The 17,219-nt window shown below is 47.6% G+C and overlaps 3 protein-coding genes across 5 annotated transcripts; 2 read left to right on the top strand and 1 right to left on the bottom strand.

Moving 5' to 3' along the window:
- Positions 1-4,052: 4,052 nt before the first annotated feature.
- Positions 4,053-5,115, bottom strand: LOC127330315 (uncharacterized). The gene is made up of 2 exons (XM_051356571.1): positions 4,309-5,115; positions 4,053-4,130 (listed from the first exon to the last, which is right to left on the bottom strand). Exons 1-2 carry the CDS (start codon positions 5,113-5,115, stop codon positions 4,053-4,055), a joined length of 885 nt encoding a protein of 294 aa, XP_051212531.1.
- Positions 5,116-10,144: 5,029 nt separating this feature from the next.
- Positions 10,145-12,774, top strand: LOC127347186 (F-box protein At4g09920). 3 transcript variants are annotated; one of them, XM_051373413.2, is made up of 4 exons: positions 10,145-11,295; positions 11,385-11,519; positions 11,657-12,009; positions 12,656-12,774. In XM_051373413.2, the coding sequence occupies exons 1-3, from the start codon at positions 10,318-10,320 to the stop codon at positions 11,987-11,989; spliced, it is 1,446 nt and encodes a 481-aa protein (XP_051229373.1). In that variant the 5' UTR covers positions 10,145-10,317; the 3' UTR covers positions 11,990-12,009; positions 12,656-12,774. The 3 variants fall into 3 exon arrangements, with proteins under 3 accessions (XP_051229373.1, XP_051229371.1, XP_051229364.1); XM_051373411.2 differs by lacking the exon at positions 12,656-12,774 and adding an exon at positions 12,200-12,274; XM_051373404.2 differs by lacking the exon at positions 12,656-12,774 and having other exon boundaries at positions 11,657-12,274.
- Positions 12,775-14,622: 1,848 nt separating this feature from the next.
- On the top strand, positions 14,623-16,718 carry LOC127347177 (FBD-associated F-box protein At5g60610). The gene is made up of 3 exons (XM_051373395.2): positions 14,623-15,731; positions 15,828-15,962; positions 16,089-16,718. Exons 1-3 carry the CDS (start codon positions 14,769-14,771, stop codon positions 16,467-16,469), a joined length of 1,479 nt encoding a protein of 492 aa, XP_051229355.1. The 5' UTR covers positions 14,623-14,768; the 3' UTR covers positions 16,470-16,718.
- The last annotated feature ends 501 nt before the right edge of the window (positions 16,719-17,219 follow it).

Genomic DNA, 17,219 nt, shown 5'->3' with positions numbered 1-17,219 from the left:
GTCTCGTCGCGCCTAGCTCTCTGTGCCGGCGTTAATGAGCGCCACCGCTCCCCCGCCTCCCTCCGGCCTATAAAAAGGCCGCTCTCGCATCGTCCATCCCACACAAACCCTAGCGCCTCTCTCCACAACCCTAGCCACCACCATCTGAAGAGACGCGCCATGTCTGGTAGAGGCCGAGGTCGCGGCTATGGTCGTGACCGCGGCAGAGCTGCACGCTCGCCATCGCCTGCGATGTCGTCGTCTTCATCGTCGGACCTGCAGGAGGAGGAGCGGCAAGTGTTGTTCGAGTTCGTCGTCGTCCTCAAGGGCGACCCACTCGGCATCCAGAGGCTGACTGATAAGTTTGCCGACTTCGTCGCCGGCAACGAGCCAACCTCTCTACATCTGCGAAGGCTGTCTGCGGCTGCTACCGGTACATTGTGGACGTGATCTTCGACGCGCGCGGCAAGATGTACCTCCACATCGGCTAGGAGAAGTTCGCGCGCTACCACCACCTCGAAGCCTTCTTCGTGCTCATGTTCTCCTACCTTGGTGAGGGGGATATGAGCGTCAATGTGTTCGACGAGACGCGTTGCCGCCGGCACTACCACGGCGTCAGCGCCGAGGAGGACGACAACTGAGTATTGTTTCTTCGCAGCGAAAATAGGTCGAGAGGTTTCTGGTTGTTCTTCCTCGAAAGAACCAACAAGGGTACCGACGTACCGTCACAAGCTGGATTTTCTAGTTTGGGTGACTGGGAGTGCCTGAGAGTGTTCTTTCTTGGCAGCGAACACACGAAACCTGCGATGCCAACACTAATTAGGTTTCGTTATATTGCAATGTTTTATATTTGTGTCAACCATGTTCAAACTATGTATTAGTTTGTGGAAACCATGTTCCAAATTATGTCTTCATGTAAACATGTTTCCAATTATGTAATAGTTTGTGGAATGTTTCTTCTCTTTATTCGAATTTCTATGCTTTTATTTGAGATTTTAATTCAAATCATCTATCGGGGCCGCCGGTTTGAGGGCACCGGGGTGGGAACAGCACCCTCAAATAGAGGATGCAGTGCCGGCGTCCCCCATACGGAAGTGCCGACGCCTCTGCCGGCGACTATTTGGAGGGGGCGGTGGAGATGCTCTTACTGCTTCTTATAGCGTCTATAAAAATTTATAGAGACTGAGGTGAATATAATATTTTAGACTTCAAATGGATGGAGTCAGCGTACTGATGCAAAAATAGCACACGATCTCATCTCACCTTGCAGGAATACTTAAAGGGAGAGGCTCCTTCTTCCTTGTTCACTGCTCGACATTGTCGTTGCTATCTTCTTCCTTGCCACCGGTGTTGGTTCTAGTCCCCCGTCATCACCTACTTGTTCGACCGGATCTGCTTGCTTGTCATCATCGCACGCTAGCTTGACCGTCGGCGCCTGAGTGAGATGAGGGGGCACGGGATAGGATAGCGTTAGGGTCATGAAAGGCGGATCATTGTTTCTTTTTCTTTTTTTAGGGACGAGGGGGGAGAGATATGAATACAAGTAGATGTATTTCCCGGTTTGTTAGGTCCACGAGTCTTACTTTGCAAAACAACAAAGTGGTCTATGAGTTCTCAAAATTGTCCAAACAATACTCTTCTAAGTGATGTTGTGATAGTTCATCCCTTCATGATCTATCCACATTTATGGGTTGTTAATTTCATCTTATATATGTTTTTTATTAGTTTGCAAAGAAAATCAATCAAGTATATTAATGAACCTTGATGACCTTTAATTTTAAAATATACAATCATTTCACATCAATCAAATTTATCATCTCAACTATTGCCACCAATTCAATCGTGCATATTCATGTTAGACAAACTTTCTTCATGTGTCTTATACCATTTAATTTTATTTATAAAATAAATTTTCTAAAGAGAATCCGGCCATAATGGGGCATCCTTCTAGTTCTTCTAGGTAACTACAAAATTGCACATAGTAAAAATCATTTAAAATTAGGTGAAAAACAATTTATTTTTTCTTTTATTCTTTTGATCTAGACTCTAGAGAAGTAGAGAGTCTAGAGTAACTCGATCGTATCCTTCGGAGAGAGCTCCAACCCTTACATCCTTGCATCATATTTTTTGGTAATTATTTGGTTATTATCCATGATATGACTTAGATCTTGTGTTAATCTCCATGACAAGCTCTAGTTCATCGAGAACGGATTTTGCATGAAAAACTTGTTACATTTTCAAGGTTGAAGGTTTTACCGGTTTGTCTTTTTTAGATAGGTTAAACCTCTCATCATTTGTTTCTATCCTCCCTTGCTGGACTATGATGGTTCCCTGCATGATATTGTAGAGCTTGTTACTAGCTTCGAAACGAGCCCAAGATCATTAAAATCAGAGTCCCTCCCAGTTTTTAGGTGGCGGATTATCCAGCTCAAGTTGGGGGCAGATAATCTGAACCGGTTTATCCTGGCCGGATTATTTGGAAATATCCGGCCCCCCGAAAAATGGCTAAGGATCTAAACGAAATGGTCCTAGTATACCCCCAAATTATTGGTCGGATATTTCAACTCGGGGCCCCGGATAATCTGGTCTGGGGCGGATAGTCCAGTCTGGGAGGCCCCAATGGTAATATTTTATTGGGAAGGGATAATTAAGACCCCTTTCTTTTTCCTTGGGTTGGTTACTTCTCCCTCTCTCTCTCCCTACTCTATTGTTGACTTTGAGAAGCTCCCTTTCTCTCTCCCTACTCTATTGTTGATTTTGAGAAGCTCCCTCTCTCTCTAATCCCCCCATGATTCTTGCTCATATTTGAGCAAAAGAGAGAGGAGATCTAGATCCACACTTTGACCAAACCAAATCATCTCTTTGTGAGTAAATCTTTGGGATCTAGATCTTGGAGAATTTGGCAATCTCCCATTTGTGCTTCATCTCCTATTCCCCCAATAGCTTTTGTAGCTTTGTTGGAATTTGAGAGAGAATGAGTTGAGCATCTTGGTGGTGTTCTTGCCATTGCATTTGGTGCATCAGTTTGAGTTCTCCACGGTGATTCCTAGATGGCTTAGTGGTCTTTGTGGTATTCTTACGGCCTCCAATTAAGTTGTAGAGATTCCTCAAGTTTTGTGAAGCCTTTGTGGTGAATTTCTTGGGAGTCTCCAATTAAGTTGTGGAGATTTCCCAAGCTTTGTGCAGGTTCAGGGACCATCCTTAAGGTTCCATAGTGGATTGAGGACTTCCCTTTTCGGTGGGAAGGGTCAAGGAGAATACGACGAGGCATTTATGGCATTTGGAGTGCTTTGTCCTCCACACCGCTCCAATGGAGAGTAGCACTCACAAGAATGTGAACTTCAGGATGCATCGTTGTCTCTGCGTCACCTCAGTTATTTATATACCCGAACTCTTTACTTATGCACTTTACTTTGTGATAACCTTCGTGTTTGAAGTTATATCTAATTATCACATAGTTGCTTCTCTTGCTTATCATATGTTGTTGGTGCACATAGGTGAATCCTAGTTATATAGGTATGTGCTTGCCAAATTAAACGGTAGTTTTATTCCGCATTTGTTAAGCCATATTCGTAAAAGTTTTAAACCGCATAGTCACCCTCTAGACGACATCCGTGTAGTGTTTTCATGGTATGTAGGCATGTAGTGACAACATGCCAAATCTAGCGTCTAGTTTGATTAACTTATTAACCAATTAACACATGGATTAGTTTTTTTTAATGTCTAGAACTTCATGTTGAATTTAGGGGACCCTTTGATTAAAAATATTTCAATAGAACTTTGGAAGATTATAATTCATATGAACTTTTTCTATGTGTGGTTCATTGATCCATATTAGTGCGGATAATATAACCTTTCATTAGGAGTCAATTACACCTGAGTTAGATAACCATCTGATCTAGTCTCTTGGAAAGAGTTCTAAATTTTCTTGTGTAAACAAACATATTTCAATCATGTAGTACTTAATATGCACCACAATCATTTTTTTTATTTCCTCATTTTAGGAACTACCTAAACTAAAAGAGGCCGTACATCTGAAATGGCATCATTGTCTTCGATGATGTCGGTCGTCGTCATTCTCCAGTCTCCTGATTTCTGTCCACCTGAAAAAGGTCGAGGCCCAGGCCGTTCCTCACGCGGGCGTCGGCGCGCTAACGGATGCAAAGAGCGTCTAATAGGATTTTCCCTAAATTGGGGTTGAATTTCAACATAATTCAAACTCGGCCAAATCTGGTCCGATTTCCATCAACTTTTTTTTTTTGAGCGGGGGTAAAACGGCCTTTATTAATCAGAGGTAATCGATACAAGGAAACCCTCTGGCGGCCTAACTAGCCACACCCGGCGGCCTGGTGCATCATAAACTGCACTCCTAGCTAAACAGTGTGCTTCTTTATTCGAACTCCTAGCTTCGTGGTGGAACTCAAGAGCATCAAAGTCGCCCTTGGACTCCCTAATCTCTCTCACTATGTGAGCATAACTACCGAGAGTCCCCTCGGCCAAGCTAGTGACAACATTCATGCAATCCGTTGCCACCATGATCCTCCTGACGTGTATATCCTTTGCAAGGGCGCAAGCCTCCCTACAAGCCAGAGCCTCCAGAATCTCGGCGCTGGACTTTCCCGGGAGCACGAGCGTCGATGCCCCCATAAACCCTCCATTCTCCGTCCTGGCAATTGCCGCCACCGTGCCTCGACCGCCATTCTTGCCCACCGCAGCGTCCACATTGATTTTGATCATCCCCCTAGGTGGCGGGATCCATCCCGGCGTCCGCTGCTCCGGGGCGGTAGCTGGCTGTTTCTTCCTCAGATCCTCGCACCTTTTCAGGTCCGATACAAAACTCTCCACGAACATATGAACCGAAAGAGGGCTCTGAAATATCTGCTCGTGTATCGCCTTTCTTCTTGCGTGCCATATGGCCCATAGTGTCACCAGCACCTTCGTAAGATCATCATGCTTCAAGGATTGGATCAAACCTGCGACCCACGCCCTTGCATCGCCATCGTCCGACCGGCTAACGTGTTCCGTTACTTCTTCGTCTAACAGTGCCCACACACACCGGGACATAGAGCAGTCCAGTAGCGCGTGCCGCCAAGAATCACATGCGCCGCACAACTGGCAGCGGTCGTCGTCTGCCATACCCCGTCTATGTCTCAACTCATTCGACGGCAAAGACTGCTTGGCTAACCTCCAAAGAAAGACCCTAATGATGAGGATATCCAGGCCTGGTACACTAGGACAGCCATTGATACGATATTTGGGTCTAAGGTTGTACCAGTAGTTAATTATAATCTTGTTATTAGGAGATAATAATGTAGCCAGGTCATGCTGTGGGCCATCTAGGGTTTTAATAGAGTCTATTTGACTTGGGCCTGTCCAAGTCGAACTAGGTTAGGCCCAATAGGGGGGCCGGCCGGCCACCTCTCCCTCTCATATAAGGAGATGGCACGGTTAGGGTTAGGGGAGATTAGATTGAATCCAGAATATGTAGAACTTTGAGTTCATACTATCACCGTCCCTATGGGATCGGCGTGCGTGACGGCGTCTTGGACGTTTGTCCGATTATCCAATAAAGGTGTGAGAGTTCTTGAGTCTGTCAAGAGTAATCATATGTGCTTGAGTATCCTTGAATCTGTCAAGGGAGTTCAAGATCTATCGGTCCTATGGATCATGGAGGTGCACCGTGAAAGATCGGGAAACCAGCCCTTATCATCTTGGTATCAGAGCGCTAGGTTGATCACGGTGCAGTTTGTTTGGTGGTCGCCATTGTTTTTCTCGATTTGGAGTGGATACCATTGGGTACGTCGCCGCCATACTGTTGGCGAAGATCGAGGAAGCCTTCATTCATGCGGAGGAGGAGGCGGCTGCAAGGGAGAGGAAGGAGAAGCGCTACAGAATCTCTGCCACGACAGGAGTTCGCCAGAATTCTCTGCCACGGCAGGAAAAATCGCGAGGAAGAAGGTCAGATCCGTCAAGAGACCAGCACTGCCGGCCTTGACACACCGGCACTGCCGGCCACACCGGCACTGCCGGCCTCGGAACACCGGCACTGCCGGCCTCGCAGATTTGACAGTTTTCTCTGCCGCGGCAGGATTTCTGCCAGTTTCTCTGCCGCGACAGGAATTTTCTGCCGTGAGTCAGTTTTTGGCTGTTTCCTGCTGCTGTTGTTGCTGCTGTTGCTTGTTCGTCGTGGAGGGCAAATTTTGTTTTTCAAGGAAGAAGACATTGGTGTTTCAGAAGGGTGCATACTCAGGTGTTTTCAACTTATTTGGATCTAAGGCGGACAGGAATTTGTTCTGTTTGTTTTGGGTGATATGTATGGTGCGCTTCAGTTGCATTTGGGAGGATACTTGTGTCTTTAATCAGGTTGATGGCGTCGAAGACCAAAGGGGCGCCAAGGTCAAGACAAGCTAGTCGAGAGGGAGGATGAGGTGTGGAAGACTGGCGAGGCTTGAGGATGAAGATCGGCGATGTTACTTATCTGACGTCACCCTTTTTCTAGCAGACCCACACGCGTTGGGGACAACGCTTCTTGAAGAAGGGGAGGATGATGAGGATATCCAGGCCTGGTACACTAGGACAGCCATTGATACGATATTTGGGTCTAAGGTTGTACCAGTAGTTAATTATAATCTTGTTATTAGGAGATAATAATGTAGCCAGGTCATGCTGTGGGCCATCTAGGGTTTTAATAGAGTCTATTTGACTTGGGCCTGTCCAAGTCGAACTAGGTTAGGCCCAATAGGGGGGCCGGCCGGCCACCTCTCCCTCTCATATAAGGAGATGGCACGGTTAGGGTTAGGGGAGATTAGATTGAATCCAGAATATGTAGAACTTTGAGTTCATACTATCACCGTCCCTATGGGATCGGCGTGCGTGACGGCGTCTTGGACGTTTGTCCGATTATCCAATAAAGGTGTGAGAGTTCTTGAGTCTGTCAAGAGTAATCATATGTGCTTGAGTATCCTTGAATCTGTCAAGGGAGTTCAAGATCTATCGGTCCTATGGATCATGGAGGTGCACCGTGAAAGATCGGGAAACCAGCCCTTATCACCTAATCTTTGAAGGAACTTGGGTCTTCCAAAGCGAGCTCCATTCCCTCGCTATTCCTGCCTCATTCGAGCTTGTGGCCCTGCTGTCCAGCCACGCCTCGCGCCTCTCCCGCGTGTCGACCAACATGCGATATGCCGAACGCACGGAGAAAACGCCCTTTCGCTCGTAATGCCACGCCCAGAAGTCGTCGTGTCTCCTGCTGGGCAAAGGAATCTCCTTAATGATGTCAACATCCATTGGTAAAAAGCATTCCCTGAGCTTCTCCTCGTTCCAAGTTGCGGAACTAGAGTCGATGAGATCAGCCACCGCATGAGGCGGATTCCTGGCCAGGCACGCCATGGGCCGAAGCATCCCATCTCTCGCCAGCCAATTGTCATTGTACGGGTCCGTGTGCTCCCCCGTGCCAATCCTTCTCACCAAACCTTGCTTAAGAACTTGTATACCTTCATGAATCCCACGCCATACCTGAGAAGGCGAGGAGCCTAACTCAGCTTGCATCATGTCTGTGTCAGGGAAATATTTCGCCTTCAAAATCCTTGTGCTCAATGCCGCCGGATTCTGCAGCATGCGCCACCCTTGGCGCGCAAGGAGGGCCAAATTAAACAGTTCCATGTCCTTAAAACCGAGGCCTCCCAAGCTCTTTGGTTTGCACATCTCCCTCCAGGAAACCCAGCAAGGCTTTCTCTCGCCCTCGCGACTCCCCCACCAGAATTTCCGGATGAGACCATTTATATGATCGCACAACCCTTTAGGCAAAAGGAAACATGCCATAGAGTAAATCGGCACAGCCTGGGCCACCGACTTTATCAATATGTCTTTCCCTCCCGCCGATAGAAGTCGCTCCATCCACCCCTGGATTTTATTCCAGATTCTATCCTTGATATATTTGAAAGCTCTCCCTCTTGAACGCCCCACGTCTGTAGGCATTCCTAGGTACTTCTCCTGGAGTGTCTCATTCTGAACTCCCAACACTGTCTTCACAGCTTCCTTCGTCACGCTCGGACATCCTTTGCTAAAGAAGATAGCAGATTTGTCCCGGTTTATCCTCTGACCTGACGCCATGCAATACCGATCCAGAATGTATTGGATCTTCCCCGCACTCTCCGTATCCGCTTTGAAAAGCAACAGGCTGTCATCTGCAAAAAGGAGATGGCTGACCGCCGGAGCGGTTGGCGCCACCTTTAGTCCGTGTAGCTCCGATGATAAGCTGTGGTGTTTTAAAAGGCACGAAAGGCCCTCTGCTGCCAACAAGAACAGATATGGGGAGATAGGATCCCCCTGTCGCACCCCTCGCGAGGGCGTAAACGGCTGTAGCTTCCCTCCATTGAAGAGGACTTGGAACGAGACCGTTGTTACTAGTCGCATCACCATCCTAACCCAAAGCCGATGGAAACCCATCTTGATCATGACGGCCTCCAGATAATTCCATTCCAGCATGTCATACGCCTTGCGCATATCCAGTTTGAGCGCACAAAACCGATTCTTCTTCGCCTTATTCCGCTTCATAAAATGCAGACATTCGTACGCGGATATAATATTGTCCGTAATCATCCTCCCAGGCACAAACGCCGACTGTTCCTCTGCGATTATATCTGGTAGCACCACTTTCAGTCTATTAGCCATCACCTTGGACGCTATCTTATATATAACATTGCACAGACTGATGGGTCGAAACTGACCCAACTCCTCCGGACTCACCACTTTTGGTATCATCACAATGAAGGTTTGGTTCACTTCCCTCATATCATCCTCGCCCTTGAGCACTCGAATTACCGCCAAGGTCACTTATTCACCACATATCTCCCAATGGGTCTGGAAAAAATGTGCCGGGAAACCATCCGGGCCCGGTGCTTTTGTGGGGAACATCTGAAAAAGGGCGACCTTCACCTCTTGTTCCTTGATCGGCTTCAGTAGAGCATCATTCATCTCTGCTGACACTGATGAGGGGATTACATTGATAACCTCCTCCATGTTTGAGACCCCTTCAGATGTGTACAGGTGCTCATAAAAGCTAGTAGTTAAGTTGGCCATCTCCCTGTCATCCTCAGTCAACGTTCCGTCAGACCGTTTAAGCCTGGTAATACGGTTCCGCTTCTTCCGCTGGCTCGCCCTTAAGTGGAAAAAACGAGTATTCTTGTCGCCCTCCGCTAGCCATTGCACCCGGGACCTCTGCCTCCACATCACTTCTTCCCTTTCATATAAAGCAATGAGCCGCTCAGTAACTTTCGTCTCCTCATATGATGGTTGCACCCGATGGGGCTCCGCTCGTAACACCGCCAATCTATCATTAAGTTGGCGTATCTCTCTCTGGACATTGCCAAACGTATTCCGCCCCCAGCTGTCCAGAGACTCAGACACTCGCGCAAGCTTGTCCCTGAGTTGGGCCATGTTGGTGGCCTTCCCATCCTCCTTCCAGGCATCCTCCAGAAAAGGCTTAAACTGGTCATGTGTTTCCCACATCAGCTCATAGCGGAACAGCTTCTCTTCTGTCGCTCGCCGCTCCCTCCTTGATTCTCTCCACCGTAAGAAAATCGGTCCATGATCAGAAGACGCTCCGCTCAGGTTGCGCACAACAGCCAAAGGGAACCGATTGGACCACTGCGTCGTCGCTAAGGCACGGTCGAGACGCACCCTGCAGAACGATCCTCCCGCCACCCGTTTCTCGAAAGTCCAACTATTACCCTCATATCCCAGATCAGCCAGCTCACACACATCAATCGTGTCCCGGAAACCCGCTATCTGAGCTAGGCTTCTCTCACCCACACCGTCGTGTTCATGTCGGTGTAGTACTTCGTTGAAATCCCCTATGCACATCCATGGCAGAGATGAAGTTGCACGGATCCTCTTCAACATATCCCATGTCTTGTACCGCTCCGATGTCTGGGCCTCACCATATACGCACGTCAGCCTCCAAGGCTCGTCCTCCCCTTCAGTTATTCGTGCATCTATGTGGTACCGAGAATACGGCAAAATTTCTAACTTTATTTCATTGTTCCAAAAAACACCGAGGCCGCCACTGCATCAACTTTGAACGCCAATTCAGACCAAGAAAACAACCGGGCCCAGGCAGCATCCTATTCCAGCCCAGCCACACAGCGCGGCCCAGCAAGCGGGGAGCAGACCAGGCAGCATCCTCATTTCCGATGTCGCGGCGCGGCGGCGCTACATAGCTCTCCGTCGTCTCAGCTTACCGCCTCCCCGTTCCATTCCCCAGCAGCCGCATCACCGCGCCCAAAATCCGCCGCTCCCCGCTCAAATCCCCGTCTCTCCGGCCGCCGATTGCCGGACATGAAGCAGAAGAAGCCGGCGACGGCGGCGACTACCAGTACCAGGAGGAAGGCGGCTGGGGCAGCGGCCCCCGCACCCAAGAGGAGCGCGTCCGGTGGAGCGGGCGGAGGCAGGCCACGGAAGCGGGCACCCGATCTCCCCAGCCACGGCGATCTCATCAGCAACCTTCCCGATGCAATACTCGGCACCATCATTTCGCTCCTCCCCACCAAGGACGGCGCCCGCACGCAGGCCATCGCCCGCCGGTGGCGGCCTCTCTGGCGCTCAGCACCCCTTAACCTCGTCGCCGACTACTACCTCTGCGCCAGCAGGTTCAAGCGCTTACCCCTCGTCTCCAAGATTCTCTCCGACCACCATGGCCCCGCCCTCCGCTTCCGCTTCCCTTTCATCCGTCTCCACAAAGCCAAGAAGAGGTACGCCGAGGATGCCGCTCAGGTCGAGAGCTGGTTCCGTTCCAGGGCTCTCGCCAACCTTCAGGTGCTCCACATCAGCTTCGAACAGGACTATACGCATGCGTCCGAGAAGCGTTTCCCGCTGCCGCCATCGGTGCTTCTCTGCGCATCGACCGTTGTTCTGGTCGGAATCAGCTTCTGTGATTTCCCAAAGGAGATACCTCCTTGGGTGAGTTTTCCCTTGCTCAAGGAGCTCTACCTACGCTGCGTTTCCATCTCCGAGGATGTCTTCCATGGGGTGCTCTCTTCTTGCCCTGTCTTGGAGTCACTGTATCTACAGAGCACTGGGGATGTGGGTTGCTTCCGCATTAGCTCACCAACTCTTAGGAGCCTGGGCCTCTGCAAATGTTTTTCAATCCAAGGGGAACTGATCATCGAAGACGCCCCTTGCCTTGAAAGGCTGATACTACCTCAACCAGGTGAAGGCGGTGATACTATCCGGGTGATCAGAGCACCTAAACTGCAAATATTGGGCCGTTTGTCAGGCCGCATCTCGGAAATTGAGATTGCAAACCTAGTCTTCAAGGTAGCAGCAGCAGCAACCTCTTGCTATTGATCCTGTCATGCAGCATTGTTACATGCATAATATTTTTATATGTCCATTGTTTTCTCCAGAGTTTAACCCCAGCAAGCTTCGATAACACGCTAAGCAGCGTGAAGATTTTGGCTCTCGAGTTTTCTTCCCCTGATTTGGATGCTGTAATAGATGTCTTAAGGTGCTTCCCGTGCTTGGAAAAGCTGTATGTCATGGTGAGTATCATCTTTGCTTTCCGGTTTCCAGTTTTTACTTGATCGTTTGATCCTCATGCAAACAAGTTATTTGTTTAAATTTGATCTTGTCCAGGTAGGAATTACTTTAACGTATGTCTCTTCTTTATTTTTTCCAGTGTATGGAATTCTTAAATATACCTATGAAGAAAAATGCGCATCAGTACAACCGACTAGATCCAGTCAAATGCCTCGAGACTCATCTAAAAGAACTGGTGTTCGATGTTTATGAGGGGGATGAGCAAGCTGTTCACTTTGCCAAGTTCTTTATATTGAACGCGAAAGTGCTAAAGCAAATCAAGTTTGGAGTCAGTGAGAAGATCGGCAAGGAATGTATGGCTGATCAATACAAGCTGCTAGAAGTGGGAAATATGGCTTCTCCAGATGCACAATTGGAATTCATACATAGTGGTGATAACTCCTTGGGTGCCCACGAATTGCAGATCCCTTAAGCTGATCTTGTTTAAATGAGGTAGACGCTCTTTCAGAAGAATCGTACTAATAGCATGTTAGTTGTCTGGTCTAGACCGGAAATTATTACCCTTTTCTTGTTCGGTAGACATGGTTGATGCTTGAATATTGTGCCCTGTCTTTGTCCTAATCCTTGAATTGGATATGGCTGCTCCACTTCCAGGCTAATGTTCCTTTGTAATGTCCAACAGGGTATGTCATGAAAAATAGTTTACTGCCAAGAGTTGTAACTGGGAAATAGTAAGCTGAGCACTAAACTCCTACCACACCGTCTCTTGTCTAAGAGGACTCTGTTGAAAGTTGCTTTGTTTCAGTCAGCAATTTATGCTTGTGTTGAAAAATCAGTATCTCTTTTTACACAAAAGTATGCGACGTTTAAGTGCTATTTTTTCATTTGTATGGAAAGTTGACCTGATACTGTTAATATATGTATTTGCATTATTTCTTTTATAGAATATGTCATGTTAGTGATGATCACATATCATATTTTTTGTCCTTTTCCCATCTTACATGAACGTCAAACTTGAATAAACTGTAATTACAGTGTGAACTCCCTTTGTATAGTACAGTAAATATACATTTCCCTAATACATTTAAAAAGTGCATTGGTTTACTGCCAACTGTCAGGGTTTGTTCGTATTATGCAGATCTTCTTCTCTTCCTAACAGGAGGCCAACATATGCTGGAACTAGACCAAGTTTAGTTGCATGATACTCTAGTCCTTTACGTCTGCAATTTTCATTTCAATTTATCAAACATTGTTCATGGAATAGAGAAGATCTAGAACGGAGTTCGTCCTTGTGTCTCTCTTCTTCTACCTCTGGCCTTGGCCAAGTTCTTGAGGAAAGCACCCGGAAGTTCATCTTACCTGATCCAAAACCCTCCCCCGAATCCTCTAGCGTCCAACTCGGCCCCAACTTAAGCCATCCTATGGCATCTGTCTGTTCACCACGACGACACCTTCCCCTCCGGTTGTCCCAATTTCTGTCACTTTGGGGCCTCGGGTTCCGGACAGCGACATGTGTATACAACTTGCAGGTAAGATCATAAAGCAATGAATATCATCATGAATTGATAACATGTTCAGATCTGAGATCATGGCACTCGGGCCCTAGTGACAAGCATTAAGCATAACAAGTTGCAACAATATCATAAAAGTACCAATTACAGATACTAGGCACTATGCCCTAACAATTTTATGCTATTACATGACCAATCTCATCCAATCCCTACCATCCCCTTCAGCCTACAGCGGGGGAATTACTCACACATGGATGGGGGAAACATGGCTGGTCGATGGAGAGGCGTCGGTGGTGATGATGGCGATGATCTCCTCCAATTCCCTGTCCCGGCGAGGTGCCAGAACGGAGTTTCTGGTCCCGAGACATAGTTTCCCGATGTCGGCGGTGTTCTGGATGGTTTCTGGCGACTTCGACTTACCCCCGTGCGTTTTTAGGTCGAAACCATTAAGTAGTCCAGAGGGGGGCGTCGGAGGCTGGCCGAGGCGGCCACACCATAAGGCGGCGCGCCCCCCTCCTAGGCCGCGCCGGCCTATGGCCTGGAGGCCGTGGGCCTCCCCCTGGCCTGCCCTTCTGGCTCCGTGATTCTTCTAGGAAAATAGGCCCTTTGACATTAATTCCGGGGATTTTCCTGAAAGTTGAGTTTCTGCACAAAAACGAGACACCAGAGCAATTCTGCTGAAAACAGTGTTAGTCCGTGTTAGTTGTATCCAAAATACACAAATTAGAGGCAAAACAATAGCAAAAGTGTTCGGGAAAGTAGATACGTTTTGGACGTATCAGCGGCCATGGCGAGGTTCCACGAATCACACCCGGGGCTTGCGCATGCGGAGCTCGACTTCTATGGAGAGAGAGAGAGAGAGATGAGGGGAAGCGATCTGCTGTAGGTGGAGCTTCGACATCCGTGAGGGAGGGTGACCTCTCCACCATCACTGTCGAGTCGTCAGAGTCAGAGATGGGCGACACATTTTTGGAGTAAATTGGCCAATCCTCCAATGACGACGACGATTTCTGAGATGACCTCTAGGTGTGTCGAGGTGGAAGAGTTGAAGTGACGAGGTGGATGCTATCTATCTAGTGTCGAAGTAGTGTCAGTGTTGATGATGTCCATCTAGTGTCAGAATTGTTTATCTAGTGTCTAAATCGAAGTGTCAAAGTTTCTATGTATCGAACTATCATTATGAAAATTTTGTGAACTTCTCAACTTTGTGACGCAGTCGAATTACATTTGAAATGTGGTAATGTTTCGAAGTTTGCATGGATCCGAAATGGTGCTTGTGCCCTATTTTACATCATCTAGAATTTCTCCCGTACCCCATTTTACATCATCTTGTGTTGGTGCCCAAAATTTCGTGCCCTAAAAGGTGGCAAAACACAAAAAAAAAATGGTGCACTATAATCCCAAATTGATACATCATCTACTATTTGACTATTTCCAACAATTTGGTGAGACAAAGAAAAAAGGTCGGACCCAGGTGACACACCAGCCCAGCCACATAGCGTGGCCCAGGCCCAGCAGGGTGAGCATGAGAGAGCAGGCCATCGTTTGAGTGCTGAACTAACTCCTACATCTATGCCAACGATCAAGGGATAAACCTGATCATGGCTGTGCGATAAGGACTAGCTGACTAAGTCATGTACACCTGTACACTAACACCATCGAAGCCCCCAATATATACCGTACGTGCGAGGCTAAACCCCCAAATCCGTCTCAAATCCCTCCGGCCGCCGGTTGCCGGGTATGAAGGAGAAGGCGGCGGCGGCGGCGGCACCCGCAGTCAAGAGGCGCGAGTCCGGTGGAGCGGGCGGAAGGAGGCCACGGAAGCGGGCACGGGATGGCAACGTCGAAGGTGATCCCCCAAGCCACGGCGATCTCATCAGCCGCCTCACCGATGACATCCTCGGCACCATAATCTCGCTCCTCCCCACCAAGGACGGCGCTCGCACGCAGATCCTCGCCCGCCGGTGGCGCCCGCTCTGGCGCTCATCCCCTCTCAACCTCGAGGCCAACTACGGTCTCTGCCCCAACGAGTTCAAGCTCTTACCACTTGTCTCCAAGATCCTCTCCAAACACCCTGGCCCTGCCCGCCGCTTCCGTTTCTACATCCGCCTTCACAAAGCCAAAAAAAGATTCGCCGAAGAAGCCGCTCAGATCGAGAGTTGGTTCCGTTCTCCAGCCCTCTCAAACCTTCAGGATCTTGACATTAGCTTCTCCCTCCTGGACTACACAGATGAGAAGCGTTACCCCCTGCCACCATCGGTGTTTCTGTGCGCATCAACCCTTGTAGTGGCTAGAATGAGCTTCTGCGATTTCCCAAAGGAAATCCCTCCTTCGCTCAGTTTTCCCTTCCTCAAGCAGCTCACCTTGGAGCGCCTTTCTATATCTCGGGATATCTTCCATGCTGTACTCTCTTCCTGCGATGTCTTGGAGTCACTCTACTTAGAGGAAATTCATGGTGATGTGGGTTGCCTGTGCATTAGCTCACCGACACTTAGAGCACTTGGCCTTTGCGCTTGTTTTCCAGGGACCGGGGAAATTGTCATTGAGGACGCCCCTCTCCTTGAAAGGCTGCTACTACCTTGTCCAGAAGAGGGTCGTGAGACTATCGAGACTATCCGGGTAGTTAGGGCACCTAGTTTGCAAATATTGGGCCCATTGTCGCCCCACATCTCTGAAATCAAGATTGCAAGCCTACACTTCAAGGTAGCAGCAGGCCAGCAGCAACCTTTTGCTATTGCTTCTTGCATGCAGCGTTGTCACGTTTATAATATTTTTTCATATGTCCATTGTTTTATTCAGAGTTTAACCCCGGCCAGCTTGAAGAATACAATAACCACTGTGAAGATTTTGGCTCTTGACTTTTCTGTCCCAGATTTGAATGCTGTTATTGACGTCTTAAGGTGCTTCCCGTGTTTGGAAACGCTCTATGTCACTGTGAGTACTCATCTTTTACTTAAATGTCACATTGTGCGTTTGATTCTCTTTCAAAATGCTTATTTGCGCATATAATCTGGTCTGCGTAGGAATTATTTAACTTATTTCTCATCTTTACTTTTTCAGTCGTGTGAATACTTAAAGATGCCACTGAAAGATGGGCGTGAGTATGACCCACTAGATCCGGTGAAATGTCTTGAGACACATCTAAAAAAATTAGTGATGGACGATTATAATGGCGATGAGCAAGATATTGGCTTTGCCAAGTTCTTTGTTTTGAACGCGAAAGTGCTAAAGGAGATCAGACTACAAGTCCACGAGAAGGTCAACAAGGAATGGGTGTCTGATCAATACAGGCTGCTAGAAGTTGGAACTAGAGCTTCTGAAGATGCACAATTGGAATTCATACGATGTGACTCTAGGTCTTTGAATGCTCATGATTTGTCAATTGCTGATCCCTTCTCCGCCTATATTTTGAATGGAGTAGATGCGACTTCAGATGAATAGTACCCAGGCGTCTACAACTCTCCATTGTGTTCGGTCTAGAACTAAAGAATTTATTGCCTTTTTAGCTTGTTACGTAGACAATGTTGGTGTTCCAAGGTTGTGTGATGTCTTTTGTCAAAATCGTTAAATTGGATATTGCTGTTCCAATTCCAGTTTAATGTCCTTTGTAGTTCCCAGCAGGTTATCTCATGCAAACAGTGTCCTTTGTAGCTTTCATTTGTCGAAGTATGGATGCTTTCTACCTTCTTACAGTTTCAGTTGGCAATGCATTGTTTGTGTCGAAAAGTTACTTCTGTTTCAGTCAATGATTCCTGCTTCAGTTGAATACTGTATTGTTCCTTTTTCTACAAGTATCTGGCGATTATTTTTTTCATTGCTGTGGAAAGTAGACTTGTACTGTTTTATATATGTATTTGCCTTTGTCCTTCTAGAAAGCCCCAAGTTATGTCAAGTCACGATCATTTTTTTTTGAAACCAAGTCACGATCATTTTTTGTTTCCTTTTCTGATCTCATATGAAAATTACATCTAAAGACACTGTAATTACAGTGTGTAATTTCTCTTCGTAATAGTACAGTAAAATCTCATTTTCTTCGCAAAATCAACATGTACATTAGTAGTTGGAACCAGACCAGATAATGCAACACATGCTGGAACATACCAATTTTAGTTGCATGATATTGTGGTTCTTCAATAGATCCAGTTCCAAGTGACCCCTCATTGTAAGTAAGATTTATCCAAGTTTCTCGGC

Source organism: Lolium perenne, chromosome 1, assembly GCF_019359855.2.
Source record: "Lolium perenne isolate Kyuss_39 chromosome 1, Kyuss_2.0, whole genome shotgun sequence".
Taxonomy (NCBI): Eukaryota; Viridiplantae; Streptophyta; class Magnoliopsida; order Poales; family Poaceae; genus Lolium; species Lolium perenne.
The sequence above is the reverse complement of the archived record's forward strand: the minus strand, read 5'-3'. Positions and strand labels throughout refer to the sequence as shown.

What these genes read in the sequence shown, in the direction of transcription:
- LOC127330315 (XM_051356571.1), bottom strand. Translation starts at nt 5,115, where the DNA reads ATGGCAGACGACGACCGCTGCCAGTTGTGCGGCGCATGTGATTCTTGG. An exon ending in CAGGCCGCCGGGTGTGGCTA is followed by an intron (nt 4,131 to 4,308) that starts GTTAGGCCGCCA and finishes TGCATCCGTTAG; the next exon opens with CGCGCCGACGCCCGCGTGAG.
- LOC127347186 (XM_051373413.2), top strand. Translation starts at nt 10,318, where the DNA reads ATGAAGCAGAAGAAGCCGGCGACGGCGGCGACTACCAGTACCAGGAGG. An exon ending in TTGCAAACCTAGTCTTCAAG is followed by an intron (nt 11,296 to 11,384) that starts GTAGCAGCAGCA and finishes TGTTTTCTCCAG; the next exon opens with AGTTTAACCCCAGCAAGCTT. An exon ending in TGGAAAAGCTGTATGTCATG is followed by an intron (nt 11,520 to 11,656) that starts GTGAGTATCATC and finishes TATTTTTTCCAG; the next exon opens with TGTATGGAATTCTTAAATAT.
- LOC127347177 (XM_051373395.2), top strand. Translation starts at nt 14,769, where the DNA reads ATGAAGGAGAAGGCGGCGGCGGCGGCGGCACCCGCAGTCAAGAGGCGC. An exon ending in TTGCAAGCCTACACTTCAAG is followed by an intron (nt 15,732 to 15,827) that starts GTAGCAGCAGGC and finishes TGTTTTATTCAG; the next exon opens with AGTTTAACCCCGGCCAGCTT. An exon ending in TGGAAACGCTCTATGTCACT is followed by an intron (nt 15,963 to 16,088) that starts GTGAGTACTCAT and finishes TTACTTTTTCAG; the next exon opens with TCGTGTGAATACTTAAAGAT.